General features: G+C 41.1%; 1 protein-coding gene across 1 annotated transcript in view; it reads left to right on the forward strand.

Annotated features, from left to right (window-relative positions):
* Nucleotides 1-14,034: 14,034 nt before the first annotated feature.
* The window catches only part of ANTXR1 (ANTXR cell adhesion molecule 1), a 253,844-nt gene continuing 247,744 nt past the window's right edge, over nucleotides 14,035-20,134 (forward strand). Inside the window, exon 1 of the mRNA XM_004449198.3 lies at nucleotides 14,035-14,665. Within this exon, the coding sequence (XP_004449255.1) occupies nucleotides 14,514-14,665 (152 nt within the window). The 5' untranslated portion in view covers nucleotides 14,035-14,513. The remainder of the gene's footprint in view (nucleotides 14,666-20,134) is intronic.

Raw genomic sequence — 20,134 nt, forward strand, 5'->3', positions numbered from 1 at the left:
TATTTTCTGCTAATTTTGTTTGGTACCTTTAAGTTTCAATAAACCTATTTAGCACTGAATTGAGTTTGTACTAAAATCTTTGATGATTTCTATTTAGAATGCACAGGAGTAAACGTGAATTGTGGTAGTAGTAAGTTGTTCAAGTGCATTAGACCCAACTGTTCACCTGTATTCAGGATGTATATATATATATATATATTCAGGAGGATATAAATATATAAAAAATATATATACATAAAAAATATAGAGAGTGGAGAACTTCCGATGCTTTAAATAGTGTTAAACACAGTCTGGGAATGGTTCCAGGACCATCAGACTGCTCCGAAGACAGCTCTATCATTAGTATGCACAGTAACGTTTCAGATATGCAAGGACAGAGCTTGACTCAAATTAGCTTAAGCTGAAGGGTGGGGGAGTGGAAATCTCTTGCCTGGAGACAGGAATATCTAAATAACCTAAGGATAATATGCAGTCAGTCTCAAAAAGACTGGAACCAGCAACTATATGGACACTGAGACCCAAACCTGCTTCTTTCTCTCCCTGGGACCACATGCCATCTCTTCTCTGTCTCTCTCTAAATTCTATTTCCCTCTTCTTCCCATCGTACAGATGGCTTTCCCTGTGCTTATAGGAGAAAATGCCTAAATCAAAATGTCAGCCTCATCTCCCATGTTCAAGAGATGATCTCTATTATTTCTGAATCTCAATATTTTTCTCTGAGTCTGGTTCGAGAGTCCACCACCTCCACGAACAGATGGCCTGGAGAATGAAGTCATGTTATACACATAAAGACAAGATGCCTGCCATCATCATGTTTTGTCAATATTGTTCTGAAAGTCAGTAAAGCAAGAAAAAAATGATAAACGTAAAGATTAAAAAGAAAGGGAAAAAAATACTGTTATGACCAAATGGCATGATTTTCTGTGCAAAAATACAAACAAATCTATAGGTGAGTTATGGGAATCAAATAATTTAGAAAGATTCCTGGGTGCTAACATATATATGAAATAAATAAGAATTGTATTTCTATACATCACCACCAAACATGTAGAACCTTTAGGTTTTATAATAGCAGCAAAATATACAACATACCTAGGAAAAAGCATTGATATATACAGTATATCTTGAGCACCTGCTACGTACACATGGCACAGTTCCACACACTTGGACTCCATCAGCCAATAAAACATGCCAAGATCCCTACCCTCCTGTAGCCAACATTTGAGTTAGAGAAGATTGAAATAAAGAACAAACACATCAATCAATCAGTAATACAGTAGGGTAGAAAGCGATAAAAACTAAGGAAAATTTAGAGCAGGGTAAAGGGAATCAAGAGTGCCAGCAGAGAAGAGGCAGGTTGCAATTTTTAATAGGGTATTTGAGATAGGTGTCCTTGAAAAGGGGACAATTGACCAAAAAAGGAATGAAGGAAGCAGGTTTGGCTCAACAGATAGAGTGTCTGCCTACCACATGGGAGGTCCAGGGTTCAAACCCAGGGCCTCCTGACCTATGTGGTGAGCTGACCCATGCACAGTGCTGATGTGCATAAGGAGTGCCATGCCATGCAGGAGTGTCCCCCGTGTAGGGGAGCCCCACGCACAAGGAGTGCGCCCTGTAAGGAGAGCTGCCCCAGGCGAAAAATATGCAGCCTGCCCAGGAGTGGCGCAGCACACACGGAGAGCTGACACAGCAAGATGACACAACAAAAAGAGACACAGATTCCCAGTGCCGCTGAGAAGAATACAAGCAGACACAGAAGAACACACAGCAAATGGACACAGAGAGCAGACAACTGGGGGAGGGGGTAGGGGAGAGAAATAAATAAATAAATCTTTAAAATTAAAAAAAAAAAGAGATTAATGGAAGTAGTTAGCCAGGCCAATATTTATGGGGAAAATCATTGCAAGCATAGGAAATAGCAAGTGGTAAGGCCAAAATTGGAGGGTGCCTGATATAATACGTGCACAGCGAGGAAGCCAGGTTGGCTTGAGCAGAATGAGCAAAGTGGAGAGTAGTAGATGAGAGCAAGAAGTTAAATCAGGATCCAGATCGTGAGGAACCTTGGAGGTCATTGTAAGAACTTTGGGTGTTATTCTGAGTAAAATAGGAAGACATTGCCAGATTTTGAGCACTGATAAGGGTATGATCTTCCTCAACAATAAATAAAACAAAAGATGTGTTAGATTTCTATGGAAACTTTATTGAGCAACATTAGGGTTGACTAAATAAACGGAGAGATATATCATGGCCATGAATTAGAAGATTTGATATTATATGAATGTCACCTCTTCCCAATCTATAGTTTCAGTGCAATTCTAAACAAACTCCAGCAGGTTCTATGATTGCATGTCTATGTCTTCCTCTGGAGCACAGAATAAATATGTTTACTGTCTATGATAAAAGATGCAAATTCCCTAAGCTCAGGGTTCCTCTATATAGTGCAACCCATTTTGTGAGGAAGCATCCATCTGGGTCCATTTGCATCACTCCTATGGGGCTTGTGGGCAAGGGGCATTGACGTGATATGCTTATGGTCATCTGCTCACTGTGCCATGAGTGTTAAAGTCCTCTGTCTCCAACCCAAGAGTCTCATGTCTCTGCTAACATCCATGCAGCTATGGCAGGCTGACCTTTTAGATTGCAAGTAGGGTAAAATCTCAGACCCTTCACAGTTCCTGAAAGGGCCAAGATGGTCAAGTTATTGCTGTATAAAAATAAGGTGGGAGAACTTGTTCTATCATCATTGTTATAAACATGCAAGAATTAAAAAGGTGATTTTGGTACTAGGATATTCAAATAGATCAATAGAAGAAAATATAAAGCCCAGAAACAGACCACAAATACGAAGACAACTGAAATAGGGTACAAGTAGCATTTCTGATCAGTGGGAAAAGATGGGCTTTTAAATAAGTGGTGTAGCTCAATCAGGTAGTGTTGTAGAATGAAAGGAAACTAGAAAATAAAACCAGGGCCCTACCTTACACTACATACAAAAACTGTAACAAATGTGCCACACCAATGCAAGGTGTTAATACCAAGATGGTATAAGGGAATCCTTTATTTTATGAATGATTGCTCTGCAAACCCACAAATTCTATAATAAAGCTAAAGGAAAAAACACACTAAGTATTAAAGGCAAAGTAAAAAGTTTTAGGTGATAATATAATGATAACTTCATGACTCCTAAGATAAGGAAGGACTTCCTAAACTTCATATAAAACATGCTAGGCATACGTACTGGACTTTATGTAAATGTGTGCCATATATAGAAAACAATAAAATCATTAGTCTTTTTAAAGAGCATTAGCCATAAAGTAAAATATGGATAAATTTCTCTATGTTGAAAATAACTTCTGTTCATCCATATACATCAAAAATAAACAGAAAAGATAAACCACAACCTTGGAGCACTATTTGCTGCACATAAACCTGAAAAATGATAGAACAGAAATTAAATAACTCCTACATATCAATAAGAAAAAGATGAATAACTGTTTTGGATTGAATTGCTTCCCTTAAAATGGTATGTTCAAGCCCTAACTTCCAGTCTCATGAATATAATCTTATTTGGAAAGATGATCCTTGACGATGTTAGTTAAGGTGAAGCCAGACTGGATTAGGGTGGGTCCTAACCCAATATGATTAGCATCCTTATAAGAAGAGGAAATTTGGACACAGAGAGAAAAGACAGCCATGTGGTGGAGACAGAGATGGAGTTGTGCCACAAACCCAAAGAATGCCACTGATTGCCTGCAAGCCATCACCAGAACCATATAGACCTCAGAGGAGCCATGGCCCTGCTGATTCCTTGATTTGGATTTCTTGCCTCCAGAACTGTGAGACAATAAATTTCTGTTGTTTTAAGCCACCCAATTTGTAGTACTTTGTTACAGCAGCCCTAGCTTCTATGACCATAACTATATAAAAAATGGACATTAATAGGTTTCTAGCAGAAAAGGAACCCCAAGTAGTGAATCTAGATATGCATAGATCTATTATTAGCAATAACAAAAATGCAGACTAAAACTGTACAGAGATATTCCATTCCCATCCAATTGGCCAGTGAAAAAGTCTGCCAGTATTAAGTGTTGGAGAGGATGTGGAACAAATGGAATGCAGCCAGGGCAAGTGTGAACTTGTACAACCACTTTGAAAACAATGTAGCTTTGCCTAATAAAACTGAAGATGGGCATATCCTACAACCCAACAATTCCACTTTCACTTATATATCCTGGAGAAACTCTTGCACATAGGCATCTAGAAACATGTGTGGAAATGTTCACACATGTTAGGGCCACCGAAACACTGGAAACAATCCATTGCCAATAGTAGAGCAGATAAACCGTGATATGTTTATTGAGTAGAATGCTACTTAATCACAGTCATATTAGTCAGTCATGATAACGTGGATGACTCTCTGGAAAATAATGTTGAACCTGGAAAGCAAATTGCAGAGGAAAAATTACACATTGCATTTATATAAAGTTCTAAAACATGCAAAACTAAACACATATTTTAGAAATATCTACACATATAGTAAAACTATGAATACCAGCAAGGGAGTGAGAACACAAAATTCAATGTAATGAGGCAGGTCCCTGTGAGGGACAGAAGGGTTCACAGAGAGGCAAGTGGTGACGACAGGGTGTGGGAATGCTCACTCTCGCCCTCCTCCCTCCTTCCCTTCCTCCCTCCCTCTCTCTCTCTCTCTCAAAGTAGATTGCAGGGGGGTGGTGGGAGGCAGGACATGAGCGCTCATGGATGTGCATGTCCTAATTCTTTACACTATACATATATATTTTTAAAGTCTTTGACCCTTAATACTTAATTACAATTTTAAAAAGCTAGATGCATGATGGAGATGTCAGATATTATTATGAAGTCAATAAGAGGGTAGATGTGTGTTTGGAAAGAAACTTCCCATCTCTCTCTGAGGCCGGTGGTTCCAAACAGCCCTCCTCCGAGGTGCCCTCAGAAGGGCGGTGCCAGTGACAATGAGTTCCTTCTGCACGAGGCTGCTGAGAGGGCTGCAGAGAAAAGTCACCATCCGTGGCTATGCCTGCGCCAAGCCTGATCTCTGCAGGGCTCTAAATCACTGCTTGGAACCCAGGGGTGCACAGGTTCCCGTTTGCAGTGTGTTTTGGCCTCGTGGATAACGCGAGTAACTCACACCAGGCTATGCCTCGCCCTGTGCATCTGGCCAGTGGGAGTCGGGAGGAGAAGCAGGTAGCTCAGAGGCCTGGCTTCCATGACCGCCAGTTTTACTGATTTATGATCCTGAGAGAGCCACCAGAGAGAGGCATATATCTTGTTACAAGCCTGACTCTTAGATGGAAATGTTAACAAAAATATTTTAGATAAGCCCTTGCCCATAATTACAATATCCTCATAGTATCCTCCCAGTTGCACTTCTGATGTAACCAAATAGTTTAAACCAAACCTCCAGCAAATGGATCCTTCCAGAACATTCACTAATACATTTTAACTTAAATCCAATCTTTCCAAGGAACTTTTATATGCATGCATACACATGTATCTGTTAACTGAGTTTCACATTTCCCAAATATTCAACTTTGGAATAATCAATCAAGGATATCAAGGAGTACCACCACATTAAAACCTAGGAAAGTATGTCAAACATACATTTAAATAACTCCTAACCAGATAGTTAAATCTCCATCAATAAGAATAAAATTAGACCACAAAAGTCACGGGTATTGATGCAGTCACTGCCCTGAGAGCACCTTCAATGGCACAGCCCATTTGCAACTCTACACTCACGCTATTTCATTATTTATTTAACACATATTATTGAGCACCTACTCTGTGATGGACTGTTGCAGCCGCGAATGAAGGAAGCAGGGAACTTTAAAAAGCAGTTAATATGTCTGTCTTCAGGAAGCTTACATTCCAGGGGTGGAGAAAAACAATAAATAAATAAACAGATGCTACAAACAAGATGATCATTGTTAAGGAGGGAAGAGAAAGAGGTTAGGAAGAGGAGGAACCAACAGTGGAAGGCTGGGGTGGGAGAGAGGGATTGCCATTTTACATTAGGTAGCCAGGAAAGATGTTTTGGATTTGGTGACATTCCAGCAGAGACCTGAAAAGTGAGGGAGGACAGGATTGCTTGGGGGAAAGGCGAACCACAAGAAATAGGTCCTGAGGTAGACACGTGCTTGGCCTGTTAAAGAGCAGCAAGGAGGCCAGAGTGGGCTGCAGGGAGGGAGTGAGAAGAGGTGAGGGCAGAGAGGTACATGTAGAGATATATAAGTTTGAGATAATGTCAGGATTTAAAGACTATTGTAAAAACTGTGGCTTTTGGTCTGAGTGGAATGGGAACTTTTGGAGAACTCTGAGCAGAAGTGATAGAATCTGTCCTATCATTGTTGGCTGTACAGAAATCACTACATTTCCATTGTCTCGGGCACAGCCTGACAAGTTTCAAATAAAAGTAAGCACAATTAGGAGAGCAGACTTGGCCCAATAGATAGGGCGTCTACCACAAGGGAGGTCCATGGTTCAAACCCCGGGCCTCCTTGACCCGTGTGGAGCTGGCCCATGCGCAGTGCTGATGCACGCAAGGAGTGCCGTGCCACGCAGGGGTGTCCCCCGTGTAGGGGAGCCCCACGCGCAAGGAGTGCACCCTGTAAGGAGACCCACCCAGTGCAAAAGAAAGTGCAGCCTGCCCAGGAATGGCGCCGCACACATGGAGAGCTGACACAACAAGATGATGCAACAAAAAGAAACACAGATTCCTGGTGCCTCGGATAAGGATAGAAGTGGTTGCAGAAGAATACACAACAAATGGACAGAGAGAGCAGACAATTGCGGGGGGGGGGGGCATGGGGAGAGAAAGAAATAAAAAATAAATCTTAAAAAAAAACAGTAAGCACAATTAGCAACCCTCCACCTTAGTGGGAGTTCTGAGACCAGCCTAGAGAATCTGTTACTGGAATTGCAATTTGAATGCAAAAATCCTCCTTTTGCAAGACTAAAACATGCCACAGTTATGCCTCCTCTTACACACAATTGCACGTTGCCACCACAAATATAAAACGAATAGGCATCACCCAAAGAAAGTTAATTCACCAACAAAATTTCTCCCTATCTGAATTATGATTAAAGAGTGTATTTGTTAAGACTTATATTAAAACTAGGCCAATCTCTCAATAAATAATAAATGTTAGCTATTACATTTAAGGGCTTTAACAGAAATAGTTACATCATGTTGCTTCCTTTTCTATTATATATATATATATATATATATATATTCTTCCTTTCTTTCAAGGTGGTTTTTTTTTTTTTGCCTAATTGCATTGGCAAGAACATTTAAAGAAATGTAAAATTAATGATGAAAGCAAATATCCTAGACTTATAACTCCGTTTTTTTCACCATTTAACAGGATGCTAATAAATGGATTGCTGAAGATACATAGGGAGATTTATTTTTAAATATTGTTAGATTACCTAACTTGGAAAATATGAAAGAAAGTAATACAATAAAGTTCAAATTTTTAATACTTGGAATGAAATAAGAGGATAATGCCTTGGATAGATAAGAAAACGCTTTTTTCTCTTATTTCAGCATTGTTAAGGTCTGTTTCACAATGCAAAAATAACACAGTTAGTTAGAAATAGGTAACAGCTTCTAATGAATTAGAATCCTGCTTTACAGGTAGGGTTCAAATAATGGCTCCCTGGAATCTCAAGGTACCATACTCAAAACCTACAGCCAAGATTAGCCAGACTCACTCCTTCTTTCTCCCTACAGTTTTTTGGCCTGACAGGTCTCAACCATCAGGAAGCTAATTCATGTCAAAGGGAATTTCTGGGTTACTCTTTCTTCTACATGGAACCAGAACCCAGACATGTCTCCCTGAACCTGGAAGATTCCTACCAGAACTTATGCCCTGAACAAGAGTCCTAGTTCTGATACTAAATCCTGGAAATCTGAAAGAGGTGCCTTTGCTTGCTCTCACTAACTCCCATAATTTTGCTCCTCCTGAAACACACTGTTTTCAAATATGCAGCTAAGGCTGCTTTGCCAAGGTTTGTTTCCTGGAGCAGATTTCTGCCTAAGCTGCCATAGTTCAACCATGTGTCTTTTGCAACCAAGTATGTTCTGTGTTAACAGTGGTTATACCTATACTATTTATTTAGCAGGTTATACTTATGCTATTTATTTAGCAGGTATAATTGCTAAATATATATTTAGAAGTAGTTCCAAGGTAGAGCTTCTCCAGCACCTTCTTGAGAAAATATGCATGACTGGCAAATTTCTTGAGCTCTTGCATGTTTTAATGTGTCTTCTTCTGTCCTGACATTTGATGGATAGATTAGCTGGGTACAGATTTCCAAGCTGTAAATCATTTTTAACTCAGAAGTTCAAAAGGATTGTTCCATTATTTGCTTGCTTCAGTGTTGCTATTGAGGATTCCAAGGCGGTTTTGATTTCTGATATTTTGTATGGAATATGATCTTTCCTTCTAGAATCTTATAAAATCGTCCTTCTGTCTCAAATTTTCTGAAATTGAGTCATAAGCTTGGGATAGATCTCTTTTCAGTCCTTGTTTTTGGTTCTCAGAGCCCCTTTTCAAATTAAACTCTTATTTTTCAATTCTAGGGAATTTTCTTCTTAATAATTTTCTCTCTCCCTGTCTTTCCTTTATGTAATTCTGTTATTTAGATGTTGAACCTCCTATACTTGTCCATTATTTCTCTTATTTTTTTCTCTACTGTTTTTCATCTCATTGTCTTTTTTGTTCTACTTTCTACAAAATTTCCTCAAGTTTATCTTCCAATTATTCTGTTGACTTTTACAATTCAACTATTGTGATTTAATTTCTAAGACTTCCTTTCTGTTCCTTAAATATTCCTTTTTATAGCATTTTAGAGCATCTTCTTATTTTATGGATGCAATATCTTTTCTTAATTTCTTAAGATAGCAATTTGTTTTTAGGTTTTGTTTTTAGGTTTTGTTCTTCCAACAGAGTCTCTAGCACCTCCAAATGTTTTTTATTTTGTGTTGTTTTGGTCTCCATTTTTTATAACACAGTCTTTCCATGGATATCTGCTAATTCTTGCTTATCTGCTCATCTTTAAAATTGGGAGGCTATAAAGGTGATTAATAGCTCTAAGTTCATGGGTGTAGCTTGTCTTTTTAAAGCTTCACGGTAGAGTTACTGGCTGAGTCAGTTGTTGAGAAAGCCCTGATGGCAGTATCTTTAGATTTTTCCTTTGCATTGGCAGAGTCCCAAGAGAAAATGCTCCTTCTGGGTTAGAATGGATTGGGAAGGTGTGTGGGCTTAGCAGAACTGTGTTGTGAACCAGATTAAATAGGATCTGTCTCTAGGCTGGCATTGGTTGTTGTATGGAATGGGTTGTTTTTTTTCAGGGCTCTGGATTGGTCTGTTGGGTTGGAGCCCATGCCGAATGGGTGGATAGTGACAGGGCTTTGGGTTGTTCCTTAATTGAATCAAAAGATGTATTAGGTTGAGTTTATTTTCAAGCCAGACTGAGATGGGTTTGGGGTAGGACTAGACTATTAAGGGAACTCTGGTTCAATGAGGGTTTGTCTCTGGGCTGAAGCTGTAGATGGCCTGGCCTAGGAGATGGATGAGGCCCCATGGTTTTGCCTCTGGGCCAGGCTGGTATTAGCTTTATTACTATCACCTTTACTTTCTCTATCACCAAAAGCCATTACTCAGCTAATTCAGATTCTCTGAAAACGTTATTAGTCTGCATGATATTCTCTTGTGCTTTTGCAGATGGAGGTTCTAGGTGGCACAAGCATGAAGGAAGTCTCAAGACTATTTTCTATATGATGTTTTTGCCCTAGGAGACTGCTGGGTGGCACCAAAACCTAGAGACCAATGGAACATACAAGAGCTTGGCAAACAATGGACCTATTTGAGTGAAAAAAATTTAGTGGAGAGTGTCAGATATTACCACATCATAGAGAAATATTTCGAAGGAAAATATTTCTTGGGTAGTCTGGGTTATCAGAAACCTTTTTCAGAAGCTTTGTTGAGAACCTGGACAGATGACGCTTAAGTCCTCACTGAGGTTCTTGGAAGGTTAGATGACAATGTAGTTGATACCTTGATAAAAGGGGCTACATCATGTGTATTGAGGATGGAGGGCAAGTAAGGAAGAATGAGTCACTAGAGGATGGTAGACAGACTGGTCATATTTAATAATTCCTATCTCAAAGAGGAAAACCTGGCAAATTCAGATAGAATGCTGCTTGGAGTAAAGGACTAATGCCTTGAGATAATCAGTCTCCTAAGACAAAATCCACAATCTTGGAAAGCAGGGAACTTGAAATTCCTGGTATCCTTAAATATCTTGGGATCCTTCCTTGTGGCACATAAAACATTCAAATATTTACAAGCTACCCGCTTCTTCAAAGAAAAGTTTCTCCTTCCTTGTTACTCCTCTACTTCTGCAACCACAGAAATATCTGTCCATAGCCTGAACAGCGACATGTATATCATTCTTCCACTGACTTGAGTTGAAAGGTGGAGAGGTTCTTTCCCAACCTTATGTGTTTCTCCCTGCAGATCTTGAAAAAGCCCATCAGTCTCCAGAACACTGGGATCCTTGAATTAGAAACTTGGGCATTTCCCCCCCAGTCTTATCAGAACACTGAGAGGTTGTTTAAGAGGATGGAAACATTTGGGCAGGGGGATTTTGATACTTGGATGCCCCTGAGTTGTGAAATTAATCTGGGAAATGCAAGGAGGAAGTCATCAGAGATTCTTCCCAAGGTTTCCACCAGCCTCCAGTGACTGATCCACCTCTGCGTTCTCCTTACATATACAAATTATGAATCCCCTACATCTCAACAACCGAAAAAAATGTTGTTGCCAAGTTAAGGCACCTAATAATATCTTCTCTTGAAGATTACCAAGCCACCATGGTGGGATCACACCAGGGCCTTCATTTGTCCTTGTTATAGACTCTGGGCTTCATTGGCCTATTTTAACTTTTCCTGGGAATAACTATAAGTCAATGTCAAGTACACTTTACTGGAATGTTTGGGGACACCTCCCAACAGTGAAGGAAGTTGGCACAAAACTCTCTAATTGGAAGAGGCAAGCTGGAATGAATTCCTTCAGGCTAGAGAAAGGGAAGGGTAGCGGCATGTCTCTCTAGAGAAGATCTGGAGATAGTCAACTTATATTAATAGACCACTTTCTAGATTCTTGGAAGAAAGGCAGAGGCAGCGGAGGCACTCAGATATCTGAATCCCTCCAACTATCTCTCTGCCTTCTTTGTCCCAGGGAGCCTCTTGCATTCTCTCTCCTTTCCCATAATTTTGTTTCACACTGAATTTCCTTTTCCTTCTGGATGCTATGCCCTCATCTGCCTTTGATAATGGTATTTCTAACTTTGAAGAGCTCCATTAGGATAATTCCTGGTTCCCTTTCAAGCTAACTTCCTAAGCTGTTTTGTCTATAAAGCTCTCAAGACTTTCCCTGCCACCCAAACTCTAAAGGACCAGAGAGGGCCCTGAGGGCATGAGAATGAGAAGAAACAGTCCTAATGTCTTCCTGGCTCCCCCTGTCACCCATACCCCTTCTTACATTCAAGCCCTTTCCTATTTCTTGCCAATCATGTCACTAACAAATATTCTCTCCGCCATGTTTTCTTATCTCTGTCATACCACTCAGTTTCCCCACTTTTCCTGCCTTCATCTACCCACACCATTTCTATAGATTTTCCCACCTTCTTTTCCATCATTGCACTACAATGTGAAAGGGTATGTTCACGGGGTGAAGGTATGGGAGAGGCATATTAGGTTAGAGTACTTGAATCTCTCCCTGATTATTTATTTTTCCTTAGAGCAGTAATGCCCAAAGTGTGGATGTAAATAAGTGTTATTGGAGAAGAATAGCATCATGGTCAAATGAGTCTGGCAAACACAGTTAAACAATATTTTTCCTTACAGAAATTCTCAAAGCTTTAATTTGTGTTATTTAGCTATCTATTATTTGCATAACAAATATCCCCAAAACTTAGAGGCTGAAAACACAAATAAACATTCATTAGCTTTTAATTTCTGTGTGTCAGGAATTTGGGGGTGGCTTAGCAGAATGATTCTGACATGGAGCCTGTCATGAGATGGCATTCAAGACATCAGCTAGCGGTCAAGACATCAGCCTGCAGTTAACTGAAGGCTTGACTGACGCTGGAGAATCTACTTCCAAGATGGATCATTGACATGGCTGGCAAATTGACGTTGACTATCAACAGGAGAAGTCAGTTTCTTGCCACATGGACTGCTCTAGAGGGCTGCCTGAGTATCTTTGTGACATAAGTGGGTTCCCCCAGCTGCAAGAAGGCAAGGGGAAACGGCACTAGCTTTTATGACCTAGGTTCAGAAGTCACATGCCATAATGTCTGCACTACATTATTAATTACCTAAGGGCAGTCTTATTCAGGGTGGAAAGGGACAATGCAAGGGTACGACCATGAGGAGATTAGGTACATTGGGGATGATTTTGGAGGTGAGCTAGTACAACACCTTATGAATCTCCAAGATTTCTTGACCAATTTCCCAGACTTACTTGGCAATAGGATTATTGTTTAATGATGCATTCCAAGACTCTAGGACTCCATGGTACACAGGTGGTGGGTGGGACCACCATGGATGATCACGTTGGGACTAAGGGTCTTCAAGGCTCACAAGGGGAATCGGAGAGGTGTGTCTGGAGAAGCAGTCCTAGGAATGGAACATAAATGTGCATTGAGGACCCCCAGGGTGGAAGACATGTGGAACAAGGACTGGGATCCCTCCTGGACTTGAGGGCTCAGAGGCCACTCCAAAAAGGACCCACTGCCCCATCCTACTTTAGAAAAGCTATTTTCTAGCACAGAAATTGCCTACCAGCCACAAACTGCTTTGATGCCATGTACTCATTTTTTTTCTCTGACAGCAGGAGGTAGGTCAATAAAATATTATTTAGTCATACAATTGAAAAAGTTGTGACAATCAAATTAAATGAGCATGAGTACATGAATATGCAAAATAAATCTGAAAAACATAATGGGGGGATACAAGTTGCAAAATAATATGCTCAGTATGATAAAAAGTTTTGTAAATTTTGGAAATACACAGAACAGTAGTATATATTGATTACAGCCATGTACATATTACATGTAGTAAAATTACCAAAATATATATGGGGATGCTATACACCAAAAACCACCACAGGTCTAGGATCATAGGATTTCTGCCAACTCTTTTCTCCGTAAACAGGTCCTTTCTGACTAGGAAAGGGTCCTTGCAGAGGGAAAGACTTTGGGGAATGGGGAAAAGGAGATGTTATGAGCCTGACATTTTCTTCAGATGGCTTTGTATTGGAAGAAAAATAAAGCATGATAGATTCATGAAAACTTCAGGCTGTGTACTCTTCCAAAGCTGTTTACTTCCTCTGTCTCATGCCAAAGATGGGGAGGAAAGTCAAAGTTCACAGGCTGAAAAAAAGAGCTATTATCACAGAATTTCTCAACTATGGAGACAGTCTAGAAGGCTCAGCTGTTCCATGCCTGGAGCAGCCTTTGAGCACCACACTCTGTGGGACTGTTTTTGTTGTTTTCAGCCATGTGACTGAGCTTCAACGGTCTTTTATTATCCGCATTAAGATTATGTAAGGTCGCTTGGATGATTCAGACCACGAAGTCCCATTCTCCTCTACTTTATTTGCACAATGGCTCCTTTGCAGAAGTCCCTGCCTGGGGTCGGAGTCACTGTGTTTGGAGGAAATTTCTCACCAAATGTTTACAGTGATCATATCCGTAGTTATGATAGGAAAGTTAAGGAGACTGGGTTTTCTTAAAAGTCAGAGAGAAAACTAGGAATGGGGGAGAGTATTGGAGAAAGATAAGATGTGTAGGAAAAGGAAGTCATAAGAAAACATGCACAGCTCACATGAAAATGATAAAAAAAGAAAACTTCTATCCGGAGCTTCCAAGTCCCTCCCCCTCAAGCCACACTCCCGAGGATGCCGAAGCGTGTTTTACGCCGTCTGTCGCCACAAGGTGGCACCATTTGAACCGTCTTCCCCCATAAAATAAGAAAGGGGACTAGTGAGGAGGGAGAAAAGGGAAAACACTGCCCCAACCAAGAACAATTTGGAAACCCAACCCATATTACTTAAAATTGGGGACAAAGAACCGTCAGGACGGAACTGCTTCAATTGCAAAACCTCGGCGCAGCCTCCCAAGCGCCCCGCCGGCCCCAGTCAGGAGCAGCGCCCTTTCAAAAAGCGGAATACAGTATTGGGATTCCTGAAACCTGAAACCCAGAAACAAAATCGAAGCGGAAACCAGAAGGAAAATCTTGAACTCCTCCAGACAATTGCTTCCGGGGAGTTTCAAGAAAGCGAGGGGGGAATAAAGGGCCCGAGAGGAGGGGCCTTCGGATGGCGCATCCGTGAGGGTCCTGGGCAAGTTCGAGAAGCGTGGGAAAGAGAGGACCTGACCCTCTCCGTGGGCTGCAGGTCATGGCCACCGTGGAGCAGAAAGCCCTCGGGATTAGCTTCAAGTGTCTCTCCTTGGCCACTTTTGTGCTCATCTGCGCCGGACAAGGGGGACGCAGGGAGGATGGGGGTCCAGCCTGCTACGGGGGATTTGACCTGTACTTCATTTTGGACAAGTAAGTGCTGGAAGTTGTTCTACTTGAAGTTGGCTCTAAACTGATGCTTTCTCCCCCGGCCGGGCTGGTCGTCAGGGTGCTCGGGGCAAGCGCGCATCCCGAGGGACCAAGAGCGCCGGGCTCTGCGGGGAGACGGCCTCTGCCCCAGCGCGGCGCCTTTGTTGCGGGAGCGCGCCTCGCCGCCCTTCTCGGCTGTCCCAGCCCGCAGAGGAGGCGTCGCTGCTTGTTTGGGGGGGGGGGGGGGGGGGACAGGCTTCTTTTCTGTCTTGCTTTCCGTAACCGAGGAGTGTGCAAGAGAGTGAGGATGCTGTTGACCTACTAGGTTCCCGCGAACCCTTCCCATGTGCTTTAGAGACGTTAGTGAGAAAGGCTTGCGTACCCGAGGCAGAACTTTCAGGCGACTCCAAAGTAAGCGTGGACCTTTAAAAATCGATTGTCTCATTTTATAAGCGGCTGCCCTCCTGATGCATTACCTTTGTTCTTAATTGCTGACTAGGCGGTTCGTGGAATTGTAAGGCAGGGTTTCTCAGCCTCGGAGCTGTGGGCGTTTGAGGTAATTCTTTGTTGTCCGGGGCTGCCTTGTGCGTGGTAGGATGTTTAGCAGCATCTCCAGCCTCTACCCACCCGATGCCAGGAGAGCTCCCACTCCCACCCTATGGTGACAATCCAAAATGTTTTCAGATACTGCCCAACGTTCTGTGCAGGTAGATTCCTCCTCCGCTTTCTCTTGAGAATCACTGATGTGGGGAATTCAAGCTTTTGGCCCTTTGGCCGGTGGGCTACCAAGGCGGTGCAGGAGCCCTGGTTTCCTTACTAAAACGGATAGTGGTTCTCCTTCAGGACTTGACTCACAGGAAGGCTGAACTCTGAGCAACTGAGCATTTCCAAATCCCCATTGATTATCCCAGTCACGGTCACTCGAGGAAGCGTCATGCTATCTACGGAAAACAAGCTTCAAAACTAAAAAGCCCCTCAGAGAAGATCTGTGTTCATTACAATTGCGTAAGCTCCCAAGTGCCAGGAGAGGTGCTTGCTCTTACAGTGGTATTATAGAGATGAAATTCACAGACTGGAAAGTATTTGGGAGTTGGAAAAAGAGTCCTGCAAAATAAGCTGGCTAGCTAGACACCAAATGTGCTTTGCAGTTGCCCCTGGAGTTGGGGTTTTTTTTTTTCCATAGAGGCTGTTTTGAACTCCAGATTATTTGGATGAAAAGTAAGATCTCTTTCCTTTAGATTTATGAGAAGGTGGACACTAAGTATATACTCCAATACTAAAAAATGGAATTTCTTTCTTTAGTTCTAGTAGCGGGGGGGTACCAGCTCAGTTTCAGAGACCATGGGTCTGAAAATATTCTGAGATATTCTCCAGTCTTGCTTTTGAAAAAGCCAGTTCAGAGAAACATAGAGAAAAATCTGAAAAAAAATGGGCAAATCACCAGATTCCTGAATGGGATGACTCAATACTTTAGAATCAGTATTTCTAGAGAGATTTAGAGAAATCATTTTTCCCCAAATTAATCTTTAAATTTAATTAAGCTTTTCAATCAGAGTTCTAAAAAATTATTTTGGTGTTGGGAAGAATTTAACAAAATGATTCTAAGTTTATATCTTAGGGAATAAACAGGTAAAAGAGCTAGAACATTTTTGGAAAAAAATACTAAAGAAATATTTCTAACCTTAAGTGTAAGGCAAATTAATTAAAACAGAAGGTTAAAGGCCAAAGTATAGGTAGACAGAATAGAAAATTTAGACATAGGTCCAAATACATGTAAGAATTTAGAGGAATTTTAAACCCATGAGAAATGAATTAATTATTTTTAAAAATGGCTCTTGGACAAGTGGTTGACAACTTAGGAAAAGTAAATTACAAAATAAATTCAGAAAGCATTTAAAATTTAAAATGAAATGATGAAAGTACCAGAAGAAAATTGAGAGGAATATTGCTATAATCTTAGGTTTAGAGCTTTTAAAACATGACAACAGTGCAGAAACTATAAAGAAAAAGAAGAGATTGAATATACTAAAATTCTACATTTACATATATGAAAAAATGCCATAAATAAAAATAAAAACTAAATAACAAGTACAAAATGTTTTGCAGCATAAATTACTTTCTAAAGATTGATATTAATATATAAAAAAGCAATAAGCAAAGATCATCCCAGTAGAAAATAGGCGTAGGACATAAATAATTCACAAAAGAAGAAACATATATGAAAGTCAATAAGCAAACAAAAATGTTCGGTTTCACTGGTAATCTAAGAAATGAAAAAAATCACACAAGATATAATTTTTATTGTGTTGGCAAATATTCTTTAAAATTACGTAATACATTCTTGGCCAGGATGTATGAAGTAGGCACTGTCTTCTCTTAACTAAGGAAAACAGAAATCGGTATAGTCTTACTAGACCTGCACTGTCCAATAGAAATTTCTGTGACCACAGCAGTGTTCTATATCTGTGTTGAACAATACGATCGCTCCTAGCCCTTGAAATGTGGCTACTGCAATTGAGGAAGTAAATTTTTAATTTTGTTTAATTAATTTAAATTTAAATAGCCACATGTGGCTAGTGGTTTCCATAGTGGTCAGTGTAGGCTAGAGGATAATTTGACAACATGTATCAAATGTTTTTTTAAAATGGGGGTTGGTCTGCTTTTCAATCCAGCAATTCCATGTCCTAAAGAAAAGAGTGCAAGATAGTCATAACGAAGTGCCTACATGTTTGTTCAGAGCAGTGCTGTTTATAATAAACAGCTAAAAGCTGCCTAAATGTCCAACCACAGGAAATTTATTTAGGTTTTATATATATATATATATATAGTATTTATATATATATATAGTATTTATATATATATATATATATAGTATTGAATATGCATATTATGCATGCTTGTCAAATGTTTTAGGAGAAATCATTAATAGCCACAACATAGCCTTAGGTAAAAATACAATTAGCAATTATGCATTATGATTCTATGTTTGTAAAAAAGTTAAACATAGATATGTGTGTTTATATTTATCTATATGGTAATAGCATTTCTCTCTATATGAGAGAATTTTTAAATTCTGCTTTTATACTTTTCTGAATTTCCCATATATTCTACACTGAACATATATTACTCTTAAAATCAACAAAATTGAGTTATTTTGAGTTTTTAAGGAATCATTTCAAGTGAAGGTGGGTCTCTAACCAGTGTGCTGAGCTCCAAAGGTCTCACTATGATAGGCGGCATGGTTTCTTTTATATTTAATTTTAGAGTACATTTCCAAATGCCCATGGGATCCTTTGCAGTTCATTGGGGACCCAGAAACACTCCAGGAAAAAACGATGGGGAGGTCTTTGCAGGGACCTACTTCTATATTCAGGTGGACTCCTCTGACTTCCTTGAGTTGCCCTATTGCTTGAAGAGAGGAATATTTGAGTGGCGAATAAAAACCTTGCTAGAACGAGGTCTGATAGCGCACACACCTCCAGCCTGCCAGCTCAATCCAGGCTATTTTCTGTGATTGTGCAGAGCTGGGGGGTGGCCAAAGCCAGTGATGGCCATCAGGACCCTGGCTGGCCCCTAAAGACGGTGGTCTTCTGTCCTACAAAGAACTGCCTCCAGTAGTGCTGTCCAGCACCTAAATCCACAGCAGAGTCGAAAGGGAAAGAATGCTGACTTGTTTCTTCCTTGGCCTTCCAAGATCCCTTGGCTGGTAAGATACTGTCTATAGGCTGAACCCAGTGGATCCCAGGGGAGTGAATCTACTAAGCCCCTCCCCACCTCTTCAGCTCCCTTTTGCCAAGTGACCGGCCCCCTTTTTTCCATGACATTGAATCTCAGCGCATTTCAGCTTTAAGCAGGATGCATCTATGGCCTGGAGGCAGCCCAGAATTACATTTAATGGAACGTCATGTTTTTTCAACCAGGAGCAGAGACTCCCTAATGATAACCTAGAATCCCACAGTAACACAGTAGGGCATTATTAGCGGTTTTGGCGACTGGGCTGCTGCCCTGGGCTGCACAAGGTCTCCCGATGGAATTTCATGTTCATTTAAACATGCTTTTCTGGTTATAATCAGGAAAAGGAGATCGCTGGGAATGCAATCAGGGATTTAATAAGTCAGATTTAGAACGCCTGTCTCTGTCCAGAGAAAAACAGTAAGGGGACAATTTAGTCTCTTTTAAGGGGCTTCTGACATGAGCACTCCCAATTAACCCACCCCACCCATAGACATGAACTCCTTGGTACCTTTCCTCCCTCACAGAGCCCTTCTGTTATCCAGGAGATACTTTTTTTTTTTTTTAAAGATTTATTTTATTTATTTCTCTCCCCTTCCCCCTCTCCACGCCACAGTTGTCTCTTCTCTGTGTCCATTTGCTGCATGTTCTTCTTTTTGTCCGCTTCTGTTGTTGTGGGCAGCACGGGAATCTGTGTCTTTTTTTGTTGTGTCATCTTGTTGTGTCAGCTCTCCGTGTGTGTGGTGCCATTCCTGGGCAGGCTGCACTTTCTGTTGCGCTGGGCGGCTCTCCTTATGGGGTGCACTCCTTGTGCATGGGTCTCCACTATGCGGGGGACACCCCTGCGTGGCAGGGCACTCCTTGCGCGCATCAGCACTGTGCGTGGGCCAGCTCCACACGGGTCAAGGAGGCCCGGGGTTTGAACCGCAGACCTCCCATGTGATAGATGGACGCCCTTAGGGCCAAGTCCACTTCCCCAGGAGATACTTTTATATCGTGTATCAGTCTTATTTTATGTAGAGCTATTTATCACTTTGGATGTAAGGGAGGTGCTAGGTATATTAGCGTATACCATTAAGACTTCAAAAACATATTGGCAGGCTGGAAGCAAGAGTAGAGGAGATGGTGGGCTGGAGGGTGGGAACAGGCACTGAACAGTTTCATTTATAGGGCCTCACAAAGCCCTATAACTTCTCACTTTTTTCCTGTACCTCTAAATCCTTTTTAAAAGCCCCTCCACAGGCTTACCACGGGGTCCTTCCCCAGGAGAGTTCCCAATTTTCTCCTTCTGCTTCTTCCTTCATTCGGCACCAATTTCTCTTTTGCCTTTCCCTCCATGAAGTGACCCCATCTTGCCTGTCACCCCAGACTTCCAACCCCAGCACCCACAGGTGATCTCAGGGTTGTGATGAGCTGTATGACCATTATTCTGTGTTATGTACTCAAGGGATGTGGTCATTAAACAGAGTTTTATAGCATAGACTGGGAACCTCACTGCTAGGTAGAATGTTGGAAAAAGAAAAAGACCTTCTTGGTTCCCAGCTATTGACTTAACAAAAGAAATCTTTAGAGTTGGAGCTTAAGTTTCACAAATGCTTTCACACTGTCTTACAGGTGCCCCAAGGCCTACCTTCTTTGGCTGGTCAGGCAAATACTACTGTCCCTAACTAACAGATGAGGTAATTGTTAAACCTTTGTTCAACCCACTGGATTAAGTGGCCTGCCCAAGGACCTAGGATT

Source organism: Dasypus novemcinctus, chromosome 17 (genome assembly GCF_030445035.2).
Source record: "Dasypus novemcinctus isolate mDasNov1 chromosome 17, mDasNov1.1.hap2, whole genome shotgun sequence".
NCBI lineage: Eukaryota > Metazoa > Chordata > Mammalia > Cingulata > Dasypodidae > Dasypus > Dasypus novemcinctus.